Source organism: Danio aesculapii, chromosome 7 (assembly GCF_903798145.1).
Source record: "Danio aesculapii chromosome 7, fDanAes4.1, whole genome shotgun sequence".
Lineage (NCBI taxonomy): Eukaryota > Metazoa > Chordata > Actinopteri > Cypriniformes > Danionidae > Danio > Danio aesculapii.
In genome coordinates, this window is record NC_079441.1 from 11,668,798 (window position 1) to 11,690,107 (window position 21,310).

Genomic DNA, 21,310 nt, shown 5'->3' on the forward strand with positions numbered 1-21,310 from the left:
GAAGCACAGAATAGTGTACTCACTGCACTTCAACGGAATGGTATAGTTTATAATCTAATTAACACATATTAAATCTCTTTACATTATTAAATGTACAGTTGAAGTCAGAATTATTAGCCCCCCTTAGATTTTTAATTTTTATATTTCCTAAATTATGTTTACATAATATATAATATATAACAAAGCAAGGACATTTCACAGTATGTCTGATAATATTTTTTCTTCTATAGAAAGTCTTATTTATTTTAATTTTGCTAGAATAAAAGCGTTTTTAATTTTTTAAAACCATTTTAAGGTCAAAATTATTAGCCCCTTAAGCTATATATTTTTTCGCTAGTCTACAGAACAAACCATCATTTATACTATAACGTGCCTAGTTTAACTAATTAACCCAGTTAAGCCTTTAAGTGTCACTTTAAGTGTATAGAAATGTCTTGAAAAATATATATTCAAATATTATTTACTGTCATCATGGCAAAGAGAAAATATATCAGATATTAGAAATGAATTATTAAAACTATTATGTTTAGAAATGTGTTTGAAAAAATCTCTCCGTTAAAAAAAAACTGGGGAAAAAAGAACAGCGGGGCTAATAATTCTGACTACAACTTTAAATGCTGAATCACTTATGTTGTCACAGTTCTAACGTTTATTTTCAAATATGCTTATTTAAAATACTGTTAGTTTGCTTCAAGCAAAGAACTTAGAATCACCTAATCACCAAAAGGCCACACTCAATAAAATGTTCATTGCAACAGCAGCGCCCAGCAACACGGTACGTCACGGTACCTAAACTAGATGCAATTATTACTTGGTTTTATTCAAATTCACAACAGGGATGAAAGATACCCATTTACTTCACTTTTTCTTCTTAACACAGTAATCAAATATATTGTGCAATTTTTTTTGTATACTTGTGGCTGTAAATTCACTGTAACTTCAAATGGTTTTTTCATTTGTGTTTTCCAGATGCTGCGATCATTATGTAATACGCTAAGAGGAAACAGAACACTGGAAGACACGATATGTGGTGCAATGGCGTTTTTTCTGTCAAAAGATGGACAAGCACACAGTAGGCCAAATGACAGGAATTGCCATAATGAACAAGTTAAACCTGTACAAGGCCCTCCCCCAAAGCTATGAAGACTGACGATTGGCTAATCTGACTGGAAGGCGGGGCCGAACGGAATGTTGCAGTTTACCCTGTTCATAGTAATGTGAGTGAACTTTGTATGTCTGTAGTCTTTGATATATATTTCAGGGTCAAATATAGGAAAATTTCAATGTGGTCTTGTCATTTTTTTGGTTTATCAGGTATACTTTGAAAGGGTTAGTTCACTCATGAATGGAAATTCACCCTAGACTTTCTCCAAAGAATTTTTATTATTATTATTATTGTTGGTATTGTTGTTGTTATTATTATTATTATTATTATTATTATTATTGTTGTTATTGTTGTCGTTTTTATTCTGTTGAAAACAGTATAATATATTTTGAAAATATGTTGAAAACCTGTAACATTGACTTCCATAGTAGGAAAAACAAATATTATGGAAGTCAATGGCTAAAGGTTACATCATTAATCGTTACTTACTTTTTATATTGGAGTTTTAAGGGATGTGTTCTTATAACTGATATATGATACATCAAAGGTATATAAAGTATATCTGCTTTTAGATACTCTTAAGTAGGTCCCAGGATTTCATGTACTGGATTTCAAAACATTGGTAAGTCACCATAAAATATGATTTATATATTTATTTGTTTGTTTGTTTGTTTGTTTGTTTGCTTTGAATCATTCATTATATATTTATCTTGTATTTCTTTTTTCCTAGTACTGATTTGCGGCTGGAAGGGCATCTGCTGCAAAAAACAAATGCCGGAATAGTTGGTGGATCCTTTCTCTGTGGTGATCCCTGATAACTATATAAACACTGATAACTAATTTATTTATTTTAGTATAATTTTTCATTTAAAAACTTAAATGCATTTATTTTCTGTTCATTTACTTTTATATTTAAATAATTTTTAGCTGTAGTTTTTTTGATTATATCATGATATTGAACAATTTATTGGTTGTGACTTGTAGTCATTGATCTATTTTTTGTTATGTTAAATTAAAGAATTAAATTGGAAAAGATGAGTCCACATATTATCTTTATTTGACTTTTAATTTTATCTAAAAAAAATCTTTTTTTATTATTAATATACATTGACCCTTCTTTTACTTTAACGTGTGTTTTTCTAACTTTTTACTTTATGTGAATTGTGGTCTAAATGTAGTTTACAATTTATTTTTCATGTTTGTCCTGCCCTCTAGTGGTAAACAGGAGGTTTTCACTCTGAATCTTTATTTTTTCCTACTTTTAAAAGCAAGAAACAACCTTTTAGACAGTTTAGTCTGATCTTTTAAAGATACAACATTAATTTACATTAATTCATTCATTCATTCATTCATTTTTCCTTCGGTTTAGTCCCTTATTCATCAGGGGTTGCCACAGCGGAATGAACTGCCAAATTATCCCGCATATGTATCACACACATACACTACGGCCCATTAGTTAATCCAATTCACCTATACCACTTCTTGGACTTGGGGTGGAAACCGAGCACTCGGAGGAAACCCACACCAACACGGGGAAACATGCAAACTCCACACAGAAATGCTCACTGGAACAGCCGGGACTCGAACCAGCGACTTTCTTGCTGTGAAGCACAGTGCTAACCACTGAGCCTAATGCATAGGAGATATATGTTATGTTATTTCACAAGGTGGAGCTAAAGTTTGTGACCAATAACAACGAATAGCATCAAAGGCGTGGAATTCATGCTGCATTTTCAGCTGTTCTCTAAGCAAGATAAATATAGATCTCTCTATGAAACAACAGCACAGATCACCAGTCGAGAACACTAATGAACACATTAGCATAAAATTGCTTTGGAAAACTGATGTTTTTGGTCCAGAAATGAAGATGATAACAACATTGTTGATTGTCTCCCAAGAGATATTCTCTCTCTGGCTGTGGATGAGTGCAGATGTTGGGTAATAACATTCAGCTAAACTGCTTAACCATCACCATAAGTATGAACACTTTCTAGATCGTCTGGACCAAAAACATCTATGAATTTACTGGATTTATTGGGAACATTTACATTTATTCAAAAATTTAAATAATGTATATACATTCACCGGCCACTTTATTAGGCACACGTCCAACTGTTGTTAACGTAAAATTCTAATCAGCCAATCACATGGCAGCAACTCAAAGCATTTAGGTATGTAGACATGGTCAATACGATCTGCTGCAGTTTAAACCAAGCATCAGAATGGGAAGAAAGGTGATTAAGTGACTTTGAACATGGCATGGTTTGCCAGACGGACTGGTCTGAGTATTTCAGAAACTGCTGATTTGCAGAGAATGGTCCGAAAAAAGAGAAAATATCCAGGTGAGCGGCAGTTCTGTGGGCGCAAATGCCTTGCTGATAAGGTCAGAGGAGAATGGCCAGGACTAATTCGAGCTGATAGAAAGGCAACAGTAACTCAATAACCACTCGTTACACCGAGGTATGCAGAAGAGCATTTCTGAACGCACAAAACGTCCAACCTTGAGGCGGATGGGCTACAGCAGCAGAAGACCACACCGGGTGCCACTCCTCTCAGCTAAGAACAGGAAACTGAGGCTACAATTCGCACAGGCTCACCAAAATTGTCCAATAGAAGATTGGAAAAACGTTTCCTGGTCTGATGAGTTTTGATTTCTGCTGTGACATTCAGATGGTAGGGTCAGAATTTGGTGTCAACACCATGAAAGCATGGATCTATCCTGTCTTGTATCAACAGTTCAGGCTGGTGGTGGTGGTGTAATGATGTGGGGGATATTTTCTTGCACACTATGGGCCCCATTAGTACCAATTGAGCATCGTGTCAACGCCACAGCCTACCTGAGTATTGTTGCTGACCATGTCCATCCCTTTATGACCACAGTGTACGCATCTTCTGATGGCTACTTCCAGCAGGATAATGTGCCATGTCATAAAGCGTGAATCATCTCAGACTGGTTTCTTGAACATGACAATGAGTCACTGTATTTAAATGGCCTCCACAGTCACCAGTTCTCAATCAATAGAGCACCTTGGAATGTGGTGGAACAGGAGATTCGCATTATGGATGTGCAACTGACAAATCTGCAGCAACTTGCGTGATGCTATCATGACCAAAATCTCTGCGAATATTTCCTGTACCTTATTGAATCTACGCCACGTAGGATTAAAGCAGTTCTGAAGGCAAAATTGGGTCCAATCGGTACTAGTAAGGTGTACCTAATAAAGTGGCCTGTGAGTGTATATTGGAATATATTTCAGAAAATCACTATTGGTTAGAATATAATAGGTTTCATTCATTGTGATTAGCTTATTTAATTCTTCTGAAGTTAAAACATTGATATTGTGTTGTCTAAAATGAATATAAACAACTAAAATCATGACAACTTTTGTTATCTTATGCACAAACAATAAAATACTCTTAAATACAACTTTACGTGTTAAGTGTGTATTTTGATTTCGAAACACTGTAATTACACTGCAGCTAATGTGCACTAAATAGCGCTAATAGGTATTTATCTATTCATGTTGTTTATTTATTTAAATTAAGAGGCGTAAAACAACAGCCACGTGAATTGCTGCTGCTGAAATGTGCGCTTGCCTTGTTATAAAAGGAAGGCGGTACTTCGTGACGTATCTGCTTCGTTTAAGCCAATAGGGAGCGCTATATGTAAATGTGCGCGTCTGAAGCAGGAAGTGCAGTTGCTGCTCCTCTTTTCTGTCTGTAGATGAGACGCGGAGGGAGAAAAATGCTAGAAAGGGGACAGCGGATAATACAACGCTAAATAAACACACTGTGTCCTTACAAGAGAGCACAAATCTTCATTTGACCAACACTGGGAAAGGGAGCAGTTTGAGATCGATTGGGAAACGAGGTATGATGCGTTCATGCGCACTGAATCGATGCGCTTTTTTCTACTGGTGTGTGTGTGTGTGTGTATGGGTGTCGTCTCGTTTTCCTGTATACACTTTTCATTTTAGCGATAATCTCTTGTTTTTAACATAACAATATGATTTATCACAACAACCAAGAGTGTTTTTTCCACTATTAGCTATGTCTCAAATCGACGCTTGTGCGTTTGTCATGTAAGCGTAACATTTTCCATCATACTGACATTAGTGTTAATGAGGGACAGATTGTTATTGTTTTTTCCCTGTGACATCTGCAATGTCACTTGTTTTCTCATATACACGCACATCCTCACTGTATAAATAAATACAATAAGCATAGAATATATGTCAGTTTGTGAGGATGTTATGAAGTAAGGCAGATGTAGGGCCTTGCTGTATAACGTTAGTCTTATACTGTCACGATCATAATATTACTTTCTACTTGTATTCTAGTTTTTATGTTTGACAGTGAGATTATGTCTAATAATAGCCTTTGTATTTATGCCTGTGGTCATTTTTCTGAAACCTGCATATCCAGGATATATGTGTATTATGAGTAGAATAATGTTATCTATTTATAATCAGTTTTAGATCACTGATTATGTAATTGGATAGGTTTATTATTGTTTTACAGTAAATTTATATGTTGTGGCTACATAAGTCTCAATTTATGACGCTGATGAGTTGATATGTTTATTTTCAACTTGTTAAATGTTTGTTGGTGTTATTAATGAAATTAAGTTAAAGTAATATCTAATTTATACATATAGATATATTGCATTATGCTAGTGTCATTTGTTATTATTATTATTATTATTTTTAGTGATGTGTGTGTGTGTGTGTATGTATATATATATATATATATATATATATATATATATATATATATATATATATATTAATAAAATGATTTTTTTTTTTATCTTTGCCATGATGACAGTAAATAATATTTGACTAGATATTTTTCGAGACACTTCTATCCAGTTTAAAGTGACATTTAAAGGCTTAGCTAGGTTAATTGGGTTAACATGGCAGGTTAGGGTAATTAGGCAGCTATTGTATAACGATGGTTTGTTCTATAGACTATCAAAAAAAAAATAGCTTAAAGAGGCTAATAATTTTGACCTTAAAATGGTTCTTTAAAATATAAAACGTTTTTTGTTCTAGCCAATATCCAACATCTTTATGAATGGATGCAAAATATGTCCATCATTACTCATCTAATTAAGAACAGATTTGCAGGTATTACGTTATGAAATAAGCACAGTCTCCAGGAACCAAGGTGCATTTCCTCACAATTAAAATTGAAGTCTACTTTAGTTAGTTCGCAGTACTAGATGACAAGTGCAAAGAGCCTTAAATTCATAGTTCACCTAAAAACTCTGTCATCTTCAAGGCAAGTTTATTTATATAGCACATTTCATACGCAAAAGTAGGGTGGCATGGGGGCTCAGTAGTTAGCAATGTCGCTTTACAGCAAGTAGGTCGCTGGTTCAAGTCCGGGCTGGGCCAGTTGGTGGGGTTTGCATGTTGGCGTGGGTTTTCTCCAGGTGAACTGGTTTCCCCCACAGTCCAACGACATGCGCTATAGACCTTTTTCTTGGAACGCAAAATTACCCATTATGCTTTGCGTGTATGCGCAAGGAGATATGCTAAGAACTTCCGGTCGGCAGCTGATGCGTGTAAACGGTCACATTTTGACAACTTTGAAACGATAGTTTTTAATCTGTTTTACAGGATTTTATCATCTTTAAACTGATACTGTGTCGATCAGCGACACCTCCTGGACTGATCATTTAAACAAATGTGATTTAATAGGATTTAAACAACTGCTGTGAGGCATTTTCCCCTCGTTGTCAGACGACATCTTCTGCTGTTTAAACGAAGCCTCGCTAAAGTCACCTGTACTGTCCCACTAACACACTGATTTAATAACTGTGACAAAGTGAAAATAAAGTGACATTTTGAAATGACAGAAAAACTCAAACCATGGTGAATACAACACACTAAATGAAACATAAACGGCTCGCGATTAGAATGAACATGCAAATCAGCCAGCAAAGTATCAGTAATGGACTTTTATTGGTCATGTTTGTAAATTACATGACTTGCATACCTGTGAAGTTTCATGCTAGTAATCTGGTTTGCTCTATAATGCAATAAAATATTGCGTGTGCGGACGTGTGTGTGTGTGTGTATTGAAGAGCCGCTGAGGCTAACAGCTGACAGGCCAGGGAAACACACACTAGGAACTAGGGAACTAGGAGAACGTTTTTCTCGCGCGCTTGAAACCACTTCTGACAGCTTATAACGGCTTTAATACACACCTTTCAAAGTTGTGTGTCACAAAAACACTCTGTAATCCACTCAAAACGCTATTGAAACCCATCGCTATGGCGCCCTCCATGCAGCAGCTAAGAAAAAGGTCTATAAGTGAATTGGGTAAACAAAATTGGCTGTAAAGTGTGTGAATGCGAGAGTGTATGGGTGTTTCCCAGTACTGAGTTGCGACTGGAAGGGCATTTGCTGTGGAAAACATATGCTGGAATAGTTGGTGGTTCATCCCGCTGTGGTGACCTCTGAAATAGAGAGTAAGCCGAAGGAGAATGAATGAATGAATGAATGAATGAATGAATGAATGAATATAAACACAATAGTAATTCAAAGTGCTTTACATAAACAAGAACAAAAGTAACATAAAATACGACAAGTATAAGAAATATAAAGGATTAAAATGTGTTTAAACAGGTTTAAAAGAAATGGAAAAAAGACACGAATAGTAAGATCATAGTAAGACAAATCACAGTGCTTAGTTAAGCTAAACAGATGTGTTAAGTTTTATTTACTGTCTCGCTAGACTTGTTTCAAACATGTTTGAGTTTCTTCCTTCTATCAAACACAATGAGATATTTCGAGAATGTTGGAAAGCTGAAGCCATTGACTTCTACAGTATTTTTCGTTCTTATTAATGTCAATGGCTCCCCTTTTCCAACATTCTTCAAAATATCTTGTTTTGTGTTCAGCAAGTAAGAAATTCCTGAAAAGTTTAAAACTACTTGAGGATGAACCATCTAATTGATATCAAGAAATTCCTTTCATTTTATTTAGCACTCTAAAATGAGTTTAGAGAACTATAGCTTTAATTTGTATGCGTAAATCAGGTTTAACACTTTATTGGTCTAAAGGCTCTAGTTCGTAGTATTGTGGGGATCATTTAAGGATAATGTTCAGTGGAGCAGCTTATGAGTCATAGATGAGTTTTAAAGCGATAGTTCACCCCTAAATGAAGATGTGTCATTGTTTACTCATTCTCATACCGTTTCAGACCTGCATGATGGCTATTAAAGTGCAGTAGGAAAAGTTTTTAAGAATGACTTCTGAAACCTTATATTAATATTTAAGTCAGTTTTTTAAAACAAATCTTTTGAGCATTGATATTGCAATGTGTGTATCTGCAATATAAAGATATTTTTTTATTACTTATACAATGTTGAGCATGTTATTTTACATTTGATTGTTCAATTTCTGTACTGTATACTGTTACACTGAAAAAAATTATTCAAAGATGATTCCTTGAGTTTACTCAAATTTTTTACGTTAAGTGGTTGTAACAATTTATTTGGGCTGAATTTAAACAAATGAATTAAGTTGAACATTATTAAAATTAATTAGTTTGTTTAAATTCACACAAATAAATTGTTTGCAACAGTTTTGAATGCAACACTTTGTTCAGTGTAGACTCCCCAAAAAACGTAAAGCAGTGTTTATTTATTTATTTTTGCTTCATTATAATTAATGCAGATGCACTGCATTGAAAAGGATTTGATCATCTTAGACTATCGACATGAATGAAATTGTTCCAAATTGATCTAATTCAAATCATCGGGTGAAATTATATTTGCATCTCTATCTATCTATCTATCTATCTATCTATCTGTCTGTCTGTCTGTCTGTCTGTGTCTGTCTGTGTCTGTCTGTCTGTCGTCTGTCTGTCTGTCGTCTGTCTTGTCTGTTCTGTCGGTCTGCTGTCTATCTATCTATCTATAATTTTTTTTTTATATATATTTAATAAATAGATAATTTTTTAAAATATTTAAATTTGTTGGATTTGTGTGAAATAAATGCAAAACCTTTTTTAAGTATTTAAAACTTAACATATAAAATATATTTTCAATTTGCAAATATTTTTTTTGCCTCTTTTTTTTTTTTACAATTGATGTCAAGGGCAGCTGCTGGGATGCATATGGTTCAGTTAAATTTGTGGATTTGTGTGGATGTATGCAAAACTTTTTTTTAAAAACCGCATATATAATATAAGTAGTATATATATATTCTCTGTTATTTTTTAGAATTTGATATAAAAAAATATTTAAATAAACATATTTAAGTTATATTTTAAATTTACAAGCTTTTTGGTTCTTTTTTTATAAATTGCTACCAGCAGCTGCTGGGATGCATGATATGTTTTAGTTACATTTGGGATTCTGTGAATATTTGCCAAAACTTTTTAAAAAGTATTTATATATTTTTATATATAAATAACTGGGATTGATGGATGGATTGATGGATTGATTGATTGATTGATTGATTGATTGATTGATTGATTGATTGATTGATTGAGAGAGTTGAAGTCAGAATTATTAGCCCCCCTTTTAATATTTTTTTTCTTTTTTAAGTATTTCCCAAATAATGTTTAACAGAGCAAGAAAATTTTCACAGTATGTCTGATAATATTTTTCTTCTGAAGAAAGTGTCATTATACAATAACCTGCCTAGTTACCCTAATTAACCTAGTTAAGCCTGTAAATGTCACTTTAAGCTGTATAGAAGTGTCTTGAAAAATATCTAGTCAAATATTATTTACTGTCATCATGGCAAAGATCAAATAAATCAGTTATTAGAAATGAGTTATTAAAACTATTATGTTTAGAAATGTGTTGATAATCTTCTCAATAAACAGAAATTGGGGAAAAAAATAAACAGGGGGGCTAGTAATTCATTATATTTATTTTATTTTATTGTTATTATTATTTTTACAAATGAATATAGTCAACTACCTTTATTTTGCAAATATTTTTAAGTTATTACATAATGACATAAGACTGCCGTTGTCTGTGAATTATCTCTTTATTATGCAGGCACCTGGCTGTTAAGTAATAACACTGGGCTTGGTACTTGACACTGAGAGTCCATGTAATCAATCTTATCCGCTCTTATCGTTTCTAATGCACGTCACTCTTCTTTCATTTCCTTGCTCAGAGAATTGACCAGATCACTGTGAGCCATAAAATCCTCCGTCTTCATCAGGAAATACAGGATCACATTCAAGAAACTCATCTAACCTACAATGTAAGTGACTCCATCAGGGTTTTTTTTTTTTTATCAAGCAGCTGCTGTTTTACATGTTTGTGTTTGTTTATTGTGCCTATACACTATAGCCCTATTCAGACGGGACTAGTTTTCCAAACTAATCTTCTCAGGCAACATATGACCAATTCCAGCGTTACGATGTGACATTTGTAGTAAAATCTTAAAACATAAATTGACTGAGAAAGTACATGTTACGTTATATTGAAACATATAGTACTCACAGAGTTATAGGATCAGAAAAATATCAATCTGTAAAGGTTATTTATATTTTAAAAGAGGAACATATGCATGCGTTATGGATGTGACCAAAAAAGTCTGCGAGTTTATGGTATACAACATACTTTAGAAATTCAGTTAGTTGAACTGCACGACGCCAAAGAAATAATGCTAGTCTAAAGGATAAAACCTGTTTCACATCGCAAGCGTGAGCAGCGCATGTTTCCTCGGCGTCCATGTTAACAGATTAGAGCTTTCATACCGCATGCAGAAGTGTGATGCATAATAGCGCTACTTTCGCTGGCTCTATTTTGCCACGTTGCTCATACTCAATTAAAGTGACCGTGCATTGACAATGACCAAAAACACATCGAATGAAAGTAAAAAGTAGTAATTTTACCCAATAAATGCATTGATAAGATTCACTGATTTTATAAATTCAATCAAATGAACATAAACAATTAAAACAGCAACAAATATTTATTGGGCCTGAACTATAAAACCAAATTTAAAACAATTTTATATTAGTTTTGCTTAGTAAGTTGCGCGCTAGTTTGATCATGTATACATATCATTATAACTCATTCATTCAGTTTCTTTTCAGCTTAGTCCCTTTAATTTAGGGTTGCCACAGCGTCATTCAAACACCTTTACCGAAGCCTCTCTAATTGACGGTTGGTCTTGTCCATCCGCCATGTTTGTAGTTTATTTACACTTTTAACTGAGTTTGTGGTTCTAATCAAATTCACATTCAACACGCAATGTATTGTGGACAATTTAGTGGTTAGAGTATGGACGGTTCTGTTTGAATCTTTACCCGAAATAGTAGACCGTCTCTGAACCTTTGGCACACTCTTTTCATCATACTACGGTTTAGGACATACTAAGTGTAGTTTATTTGTAAACAAATTTCGAGAGGATCACGTGCTTATGATTGTTCACAGCTGTTCCAACTTTAGCTCATGACTAATTATCCTATCTGACGATCCTTAACTCACTATAAATAACCAGACCTTTCTCATCTCAATATCTTCGCCTTGAATAACCCCCCCCCCCCACCCAACCCTACTTTCCCTCCTTTCAAACGGGCGATACGGTGGCCAGTGATTAGCGCTGTTACCTCACAGCAAGAATGCCCCTGGTTTAATTCCTTTCCAAACCAGGCGACATTTCTGTGTGGAGTTTTGCTCGTTCTCCTCGTGCTCGCGTGGGTTTTCCCCGGGTCCTCCGGTTTCCTCCCACAGTTCAAAAACAAGCACCCTAAACTATTAATCCAAAATATTTTAGCCAAGCTCCGAGTACACCTTCTCAGCATCCATATCTGGCACTAAGCAGGAGGGGGAGTCATCGAGATCTATCTGAGCTCAAACTCCCCTCTCGCCCTGCAACGGGAGGGAGCCCAGGGCTCGAGGATCTTATAACCTCAGGCTCTCTCCCGGGACAGCACACCAAACAAGCTTTATTATCAATCATCAGCTAAGTGTGAACTCTAAAATTCTATTTTCGAACACTATTTTGATCAGAGAGTATGTGAATTGGGACGGAGCATTGGTCATCGTCGTGCTGTAGCTGGGGGCACAGTTAGTGTGGGCGTAAACATTCCTTCTTCCTTCACTGGAAATGGTTGAGTGAGGCTGAGAAAGACACTCCATATACTTGTGCTGCGCCCCTATTCACATACTTATACTACACCCTAAAAGTATTAAACTACTTATACCTTATTGAAGAAGCAGCAGCAGGATAATCTGCCATTCGCGAGTATTTCATGCAGAGAAATCTCCTCAGGTCTTTGGATAATTCTACATTCAGAAGTTAACGCCCAAACACATCATGATATAAGTTCAGTATTGTTGTTGCAGATGAAATATAATACAGAAAACGTGATTAAAATAGTTTCCAGTTGGCTAGATATTAATTAACAGTCATTCAATCAACTTTACATAAGCCTCTCTAATTGACGGTTGGACTTGTCCGTCTACCATGTTTGTAGTTTATTTACACTTTTAACCGAATTTGTAGTTCTAATCAAATTCACATTCAACACGCAATGTATTGTGGACAATATTAGTGGTTAGAGTATGGACGGTTCTGCTCTTCGAATTTTAATGAAAATAGTTCACCGTCTGGCAACCTTTGGCATACTCTTTTCAACATACTACAGTTTGGGACATACTAATTCTATTCTCGAATACTATTTAGATCAGAGAGTATGTGAATTGGAACGCATTGGTCATCATCGTGTCATAGCTGAGGGATCCGTTTATAAAATACATTAACAAATCTATAGGCTACTGAAGAATAAACTGAATATGAAATATGATCATTGAACAATGATCACAGCTAAACAAGCTAGCACTCATTTTGTTTATAAACCATTAATAAAAAAATTAGAGAAATTTTAAGTGATGGATAGAAAAATCTAAAGATTTCAGACTGAATAAAAGCTCATCAGAACTGAATATCAGTGCTGTCACCGCGCGCGCGTCAGTTTACAGTTTCTGTAAAGATCAGACAGCCTATACAGATTACGCAATCTCAATAAACACTTCATGTAAATGTATAAATAATTCGATAAGTATTGTTAATGGAATATTTATAACAATATGATCTTGCTTTTGGTTAAATGCCGGCTTTGAGCTCTCAAGCTCTCTCTCTCTCTCTCTCTCTCTCTCTCTCTCTTTCTTTCTTTCTTTCTCTCTCTCTCACCAGCGGCAGTTGACATGCGCTGCATAAGGGTGCTATACACAAAACACAGCATACACTGGCAAGATGACAGGTGCTGAACTCCATGGGACCAGTTGTATTTGTTGGCGATTTGCGTGTTGTTTCTTTTTTAAAATGCCTTTTGTTTTAAAATCTCTCAAGTTAATATTGGCTATCAGGTAACGTAATCTCCCTCAGAGATATTGGAGTTCAATAACGTGGTGCGCTGTATGACTATTGACCAACACCGCCCTGTAAGTTTACACACTGCATACACAGGCCTACAGCTCTGGTGTGTTATGAATTGCATGTTTTAAATGACAGTGAGACGTGCTCCATTTAGTTTTTATTGTAAAGTATACATTATAACCCAGTACACAGTAAAAGAATATTTTTGAATGGCTTGGCTTGCCTATTGGAAGCGTATATAACAGTTAAATAGGCTGAGCATATTTTTATTAATATTAAAACACATTAATACATTAATACAACTAGCCACGCTTTGATTCTTTTCGTTTCCGTATATTTTTATCAAACGAAAAACGCAATGAATTGTTTATTTTGATTTTTATTTTATTAGAATTAATATAATTATTTGGCGACACAACTTCTACATAACATTGGCTCTGATTGTGTTTATACAGATATCCTACATATAGACTTTTTGGCTCAAAGACATTTATGCCTGTTAATTTCAGTGCTGTATTTTGATAGATTTCGCAAAGGCTTCAGCTATTCTGTCAGCTGGTACCAGCCTCAGTTTTGCGACTTGACTTGTGTGGCATCTACTTATCGATGTCTGGATGACAGCGAGAGAGAGAGAGACGAAATGAGACCTCAGATTCGATGTGTGGCCTCACGTCTCAGTTACTTTACTGCAATTTTCGAATATTGGCTCATCTAAATTAACTTTTCATTCGATTAAAAGCCGAAATATTGCTAGACAGAGGAAGAACCTTTCGTTTTTGAAGAGAGCTGCTTCAGTGATAAAAGACGCACACACACACACTCTTGTAGGCCTATTCATTATTAATTTTTTAACATTTAACACATAATAATCAGCTGAACTTCAGAAAAAGTGATCACTGCGGTTGCCGCGATGCTTGCTTTGTTTCTCTGCAGTTGGCTTGTCAGTACTAATCACTTTTGTTTTAATAAAAAATAAGATTATTTATTAATAAACATTGTGAGATGATGGTCACGTGATTTTTAAACTGAGAGTATGCGTTGTGTATTTATGGCCATTGATCTTATCTACCTGCGACCCACCCATAGTTAAACATCAAGTAGCCTGCTTTTTGATTACCTGACCAGCGGATTAACGGCAGGACTCGTGAATATAAAAGAATCGCACATAACTGGCTTTAATGCGTCCCCAAAATGCAATGAGAGTGACTCATTAATTAATGATTAAGCAAGGACATTTAAAGGATGAGTTATCCTTGCGCTGACATGCGTCCACGACTTCACACATTGCACAAAGTGTGTGCAGTGTACGTTACCTTACATAAGGTAACGTACACTGCACACACTTTGTGCAATGTGTGAAGTTGTGGACGCATGTCAGCGCAAGGATAACTCATCCTTTAAATGTCCTTGCTTAATCATTAATAGATAAGGTTTGGATTTGCAGGGTCATCAACAATGTGTGTATATTTTTGGCTGGAAAACAGTCTTTTGTTAAAAGACTTTTGTGTTCATTTTTGCTACAGGCAAAATAAACAAACAAACTAACAAATAACTTCATTGAAACCAAATCTATGAGTATCGGTTCTGGTATCGGTGCATCCCTACCCGTATCATTTTGAAATTTTAAGTTATTTCAACTCAAATCAACTGAAATGACACAAAACAAAGTAAATTTGATTGCATACTTAAATTAAGTTGAATAAAATTAAATCATATTGACTCTAATCGAATGAAATGACAAAGAAAATAAAAATTACTGCAGCCTGAAATTAAGTTGAATAAAATTAAGTCATTTCAAATCAAATCAAATGACACAAAGTAAAAAAATTTCCAGTCTTAAATTGAGTCAGTTCAACTCAAATCAAACAAACTGACAAAAACAGTAAAGTTTGTGTAACTTAAAGTTGAAACCTGGTTAACTAATTATTATAAGTTAATAACAATTAAATACAGAATTCCGAATTTAATAATTCAAATAAGTTAAAATAACAAACACGGATGTAGTCATGATTTTTTTTATCTTTATTTATTGATTTTTTTTTTGTGCAGTTTATAAATCTTCTGTAGACTTAATTGTATTGCAGTTTTCTCACACGTTTGCATCAGTCATTTATTTGTTGTTGTTTATTTTTAGCGCAAATATGAACACTCACGAATCTGAGGTTTACACGGTGGCACCAGAGATGCCGGCGATGTTTGATGGCATGAAGTTGGCAGCGGTGGCCACAGTTCTCTACGTCATCGTCCGCTGTCTAAACTTGAAAAGTCCCACAGCTCCGCCGGACCTCACTTTCCAGGATACAACACTCAACCTCTTCCTGCTAAAGTCGTGTCCTATCCTGACCAAAGAGTGAGTATGACACTTCAGATTATCATTTCACTGCTGTTACGCTGTCTACTGAGTAAACCACAACTCAGAATAGATTACAGGCCGCTCCTCAAGCTGCTTTTAGCACAGGGTTGCAAAGACTAATGCAGAGCGCCTTCAATCACATGCATAAATATAGAGTTGAAGTCAGTGATATTAGCCTCCTTTTATATCTCTTTCCCTAATTTCTATTTAACGGAAAAAAGATTTTTTCAACACTTTTCTAATCATAATAGTTTTAATAACTCATTTCTAATAACTGATTTATTTTATCTTTGCCATGATGACAGTAAATAATATTTTACTAGATATTTTTTCAAGACACTTCTATACAACTTAAAGTGACATTTAAAGGTTTAACTAGGTTAATTAGGCAGGGTTAGGGTAATAATGATGGTTTGTTTGTAGACAATTCAAAAAAAATATTGCTTTAGGGGCTAATAATATTGACCTTAAATGCTTTAAAAAAAATTAAAACTGCTTTACTTCTAGCCGAAATGAAAAATAAGACCTTCTCCAGAAGAAAAATATTATAGGAATACTGTGAAAAATTCCTGACTCTGTTGAACATCTTAGGAAATATTTGAAGAAGGAAAAATTCACAGGAGAACGAATAATTTTGACTTCAACTGTACACCACTGTCTAAAATTGTAGGGTCAGGAAGATTTTTGTTTTGCCCTTCAATAAAATGAATGCTTTTTACAAGCAAGGATGGATGAAATTGATAGTGACAGTTCTGCCGTATATAAGATTACAAACTATGTTACTTTAAAGGGCACCTATGATGAAAATATCTTTTGTAAGCTGATTGGACAGAACTGTGTGTAGATATAGAGTGTCCACAGTCATATTAGAGTGATATAAACACAATAACTCTCTTTTTATAAAATTCCTGACGTTAAAATAGGATCCAAATCCCTCTAATTTTGAGGCTGACCACAACGTGGCATAGGAGTCTGGTTTCCCCGCCCACAAAATTGATTGACAGCTGTATATTAACATACAGTATCTCCATAGTAATGCGTATAATCATATCAACAAGACGGGACGTGCGAAAGCAACCGGGATTAAAAGATCTGTTCAGCGCTCTGGGATCATCAATCATCCTCAAATGTGATCAATAAGTTTCACAAGTTTAAAACCTTTTTAAAACCGTGCATGTGTAATAATTACAGCGATTTTACCATCTTTACTTTATCACCACAGACGCATGTTAGTACAGTTAGAAAAGAAGATGCTTCAATCCCAGTTTGTAGAGGTTAAATCAGGTTAAAATCTTTTGTTTGTACATTACCATAAAGAATATCCATACAGCAGTGGATATTAACCTGTATCCTGTCACATTTGCTGTGCAAAATCAGTGCAAAGATAAATGCGCAGCGCTGTGTGTGGTGTGTGTGTGTGTGCGTGTGTGTGTGTGTGCGTGCGTGCGTGTGTGCGTGTGTGCGTGCGTGCGTGCGTGCGTGCTCGTGTGTGTGTGCGTGAACTTTGTAATGACATTGTGTTTGTGACTCATTATTGCAGAAAGGCTTGAATTAACTCCACAACAAATACATCAAATAATTATTGGTGAAGTTCCTTACTGTAGTATTTCTCACAACGTTACGTGAGATCTGCTTCCTTCATGTCTGTCACTGTGCTGTTTATCTGATGCAGCAGGAGATGGAGGCACACTCTGACAGACAGGTGGGAATGGTGGGCAGGGAGAACTAACTCATTTACATTAAAAGCACAGGCAACAAAAACAGCTACAATGTGTTCAGAGCAGAAAATCCTAATGTTCTGAAAGGTACAATAAATAATCTGATGGGTGTTTCGAGCTGAAACTTTACAGAGACATTCTGAAGACACAAGACTCATTAATAAATGGACAAAAGACACAAGACTCACACCTAACTCTTGAAAAAGGGGTAATATAGGTGCCCTTTAATAGAGTGCTTCACTTCTTTAACTGTTCTTTTACTGAAAATGATTCCATGCAGAGATAACATGATATAATTTTTGTTATTTTTCTCAAACTTATTAAAGTTTTTAAACGTTAATTTTTTTTATCAAATTTTGAAAAACATTAGTAGGTTTATCTTGGCGATGGAAAATGCACACATTGTTTTAGAATCGCTGTTATATGCAGTTTAGACGTTTCTAAATGAAATTTGAGGATGTCAGGATTCACACTTTCTGCCAAAGTGTCATTACCACAGCACAAACGTTCAGAGAGCGTTCACAGAGCATTGTGCTCCCAGATACAAAGTTTACAAAGATTATAAATAAAATCTCTCATTAGATTAATTTATTTGTTAAGATGACCATACATTATGTGCACAATGTGCTATAAATGGTATGTTTTATGAGGCTTCCTGAGTTTACAAGATCAGATTCTGAAATTGTTTGGAGTTTACAAACTTGCAAAATCTTGTTTTTTTTTTCATGTTCAAATTGCTTCACAAATAATTGTGCAAAACAGTGAGGTGTTGCTTCAGGAATCTATTGAAAGCTCTGACAGCATATGGTTATTGCACTGTTTACTTTTGAGGCCAAAACAAAGCATACCTTTCCATTGACATCAGCAGAAATGTTGTGCTATTGTTAAGTCTTGTAACACGCTAAACTGGGTGGTTTATCAAGCTATTGTCCATCCTTTGTGTAGTGTTTCACATGATGGTTATTATGACTGCATGATATTGGAAAAAAACAAATTTGATTTTCTGTGATGTGTATATACACTTACTGGCCACTTTTATTAGGTAACCTGTCCAACTGCTCGTTAATGCAAATTTCTAAATCAGCCAGTCACATGGCAGCAACTCAATGCATTTAGCATGTAGACATGTGAAGACGATCTGCTGCAGTTCAAACCGAGCATCAGAATGTGGAAGAAAGGTGATTAAGTGACTTTGAATGGGGCATGGGTTGTTTGTGTCAGATGGGCTGGTCTGAGGTATTTCAGAACTGCTGATCTACTTACATTTTCCCACACAACCATCTCTAGGGTTTCCAGAGAATGGACAGAAAAGAGAAAAATTTCCAGTAAGCGACAGTTCTGTGAGCGCAAATGCCTTTTTGATGCTAGAGGAGAATGGCCAGACTGGTTTGAGCTGATAGAAAGGCAACAGTAACTCCAATAACCAATGAGAGGGTCAGAAATTGGCCGTCAACAACATGAAAGCAATCCATCCTGCCTTGTATCTACAGTTCGGGCTGGTGGTGGTGATGGTAATGGTGTGGGGATATTTTCTTTGCACACTTTGGGCTCATTAGTACCAATTGAGCATCGTGTCATGCCACAGCCTACCTGAGCATTGTTGTTGACCATGTCCATTCCCTTTATGACCACAGTGTACTCATACTTCTGATGGCTATTTCCAGCAGGATAACGTGCCATGTCATAAAGCGTGAATCATCTCAGACTGTTTCTTGAACATGACAATGAGTTCTGTACTCAAATGGCCTCCACAGTAGGGCTGCAACTAACGATTATTTTAATAATCGCTTAAATCTGTCGATTATTATTATATATATTTTTTTCGATTAATTGATGTATCTGATTCTAAAAAAATTTAAAAGAAAAGCATTTCATTTCCAACACTTATTCAAAAAAGCTCATCCTTGATAATAATAATGAGATGATGATGATGATGATGATGATGATGATGGATAATAATAAAATAAAAAACTAACTAGTTTTGTCCTGTTTTCAATCAAAATATCTTAATGTTTTTTCAATCAATTAGACATACTAGACACATGAAATAGCTAAGAAATGATGTCTTTGTTTCTGAAAAAAAACACACCTCAAAATTAAGTGGTTGTTTGCTTAAACAAGCTAAATTATTTGCAAATGGGGTAAGAAAAAATATCTTTATAAGATATAATCTCAAACAGAAGTTTTCAGCATCACTTCATTTTCTCATGCCATTTTCTTTTCTAGTCTTGCTGTAAGATTTTTTAGATATTTGAACTGGAAACGAGACAAAATTACTAAGAAAGAAAAGCAGAAAAACAGGATTCAGCACATAATTCATCATAAGTTACTCTTCAAAATAATGCAAGGCTGGTTAACTTAAAGAAGAATAGATTCAATTTTATAGTTACTTTCACTTTGTGTATCTGATATGAATAAAATGCATTGGCAAATTATATTTGAATGGATTGTTAGACTTCCTTGTGTGTTTTAGAAACTCTAAATGTATTGTTTTACTAGTACTTGTGTGTATTTACATGTCTAAAACAGAAATTAAGTATTAGGGCGGTTAAAAAACGGCTGCATAATTGTGATAATATGACACGTCTTTCTCAGCGGGGGTTAAGTTGGTTTTGTTTTCGAAAAAAAGAAGCACTTTTTCGACGGTCCCTTATTGCTCGTTTCCACGACTGGTACGGTACAGTTCGGGTCGGTAGGGTCACGTTTATCAAGCTTGCGTTTCCACTACCAAGGGTACCCTTTTGGTGGGCGTGGTGTATGACAGAAAGTTTCAGTTGACGTCATTCTTGCTGTGAGGAAATGTTCTACAATTAAAGCTGTACGGGTCACTTACATATCATATGAGAAGCACTTCTCATAAAACAGATGCTTCATACACATAAATACTTGTGTAGAAATGTTTATTACTAACTTTTCAATGAACATGAGTTGATTATAACTGCAGATCAATGATAGTGCAAAACAGACTACTGTAACGTCTGCAATTAATTTAAATAACTAAATAAATGAACATATATAAACACATACAGCCCTACAGTCTCCAAGATGTTATCAATTACAGGAAGAACTAACACACAGCAGACATTTTCGTCGGTATTTAGGTTTAAAAACAACCCAAAATATAGCCTACAGTCAGTGAAAACCTCTCATCTGTGTCTGTAATTTTCAGCAGCACATGTAGCCTATGTTAGAGAACAATTCCATCATTCGGAGTCATATTAGTCCAAAAGGTGATAATAACATAATAGTTAAACATGGCAGTTTGTGTCATGTTTGCTGAGAAATAATGTGCTCCTTTTTTTCCGCTTCTCCTTTGTTTTTTTCGCGCTTCACTCTCGCGTTTGTCAGTGTCTGACAGGAATCGGGTTTTCAAAAGCATGTCAATAATCAAGCGCAGGTTATTACCATCAGCTCAAGAAGTTTGTTATTTTAGATATAGATTCGCGTGAGCGCAAGCAAGAAAGCGAAACCGCTCGCGCCTCAAACTGGCTTGTAAAAAAACTACAGGGCACAGGGTAAATCTGCTCTTCTTCTTGGCTTTGTGGCTGTTCATCAAGACGGCGACGAGGTTTGTTTGAGCCCGGGTTGACCATGGCTCGTTATTATATGTATATATAATTCCGCTGTAATGTCTCGGCTCGTCGGCTGTGCGTGTATTTTAAACATGGCGTTTTTTTTGTTTTCATTCTGGCTTGTTGCGTAAGCGAATGACGCCTCTCTGTAAACCAAAAGCGTTCAGCTGCACGTGTGGCTCTGCCTTTTGGTACCC

The 21,310-nt window shown here is 35.3% G+C and overlaps 1 protein-coding gene across 1 annotated transcript in view; it reads left to right on the plus strand.

Annotated features, from left to right (window-relative positions):
* Positions 1-4,821: 4,821 nt before the first annotated feature.
* The window catches only part of abhd2a (abhydrolase domain containing 2, acylglycerol lipase a), a 50,208-nt gene continuing 33,719 nt past the window's right edge, over positions 4,822-21,310 (plus strand). The window contains 3 exon segments of the mRNA XM_056462706.1: positions 4,822-4,976; positions 10,252-10,341; positions 15,605-15,820. Of these exon segments, the coding sequence (XP_056318681.1) occupies positions 15,612-15,820 (209 nt within the window). The 5' untranslated portion in view covers positions 4,822-4,976; positions 10,252-10,341; positions 15,605-15,611.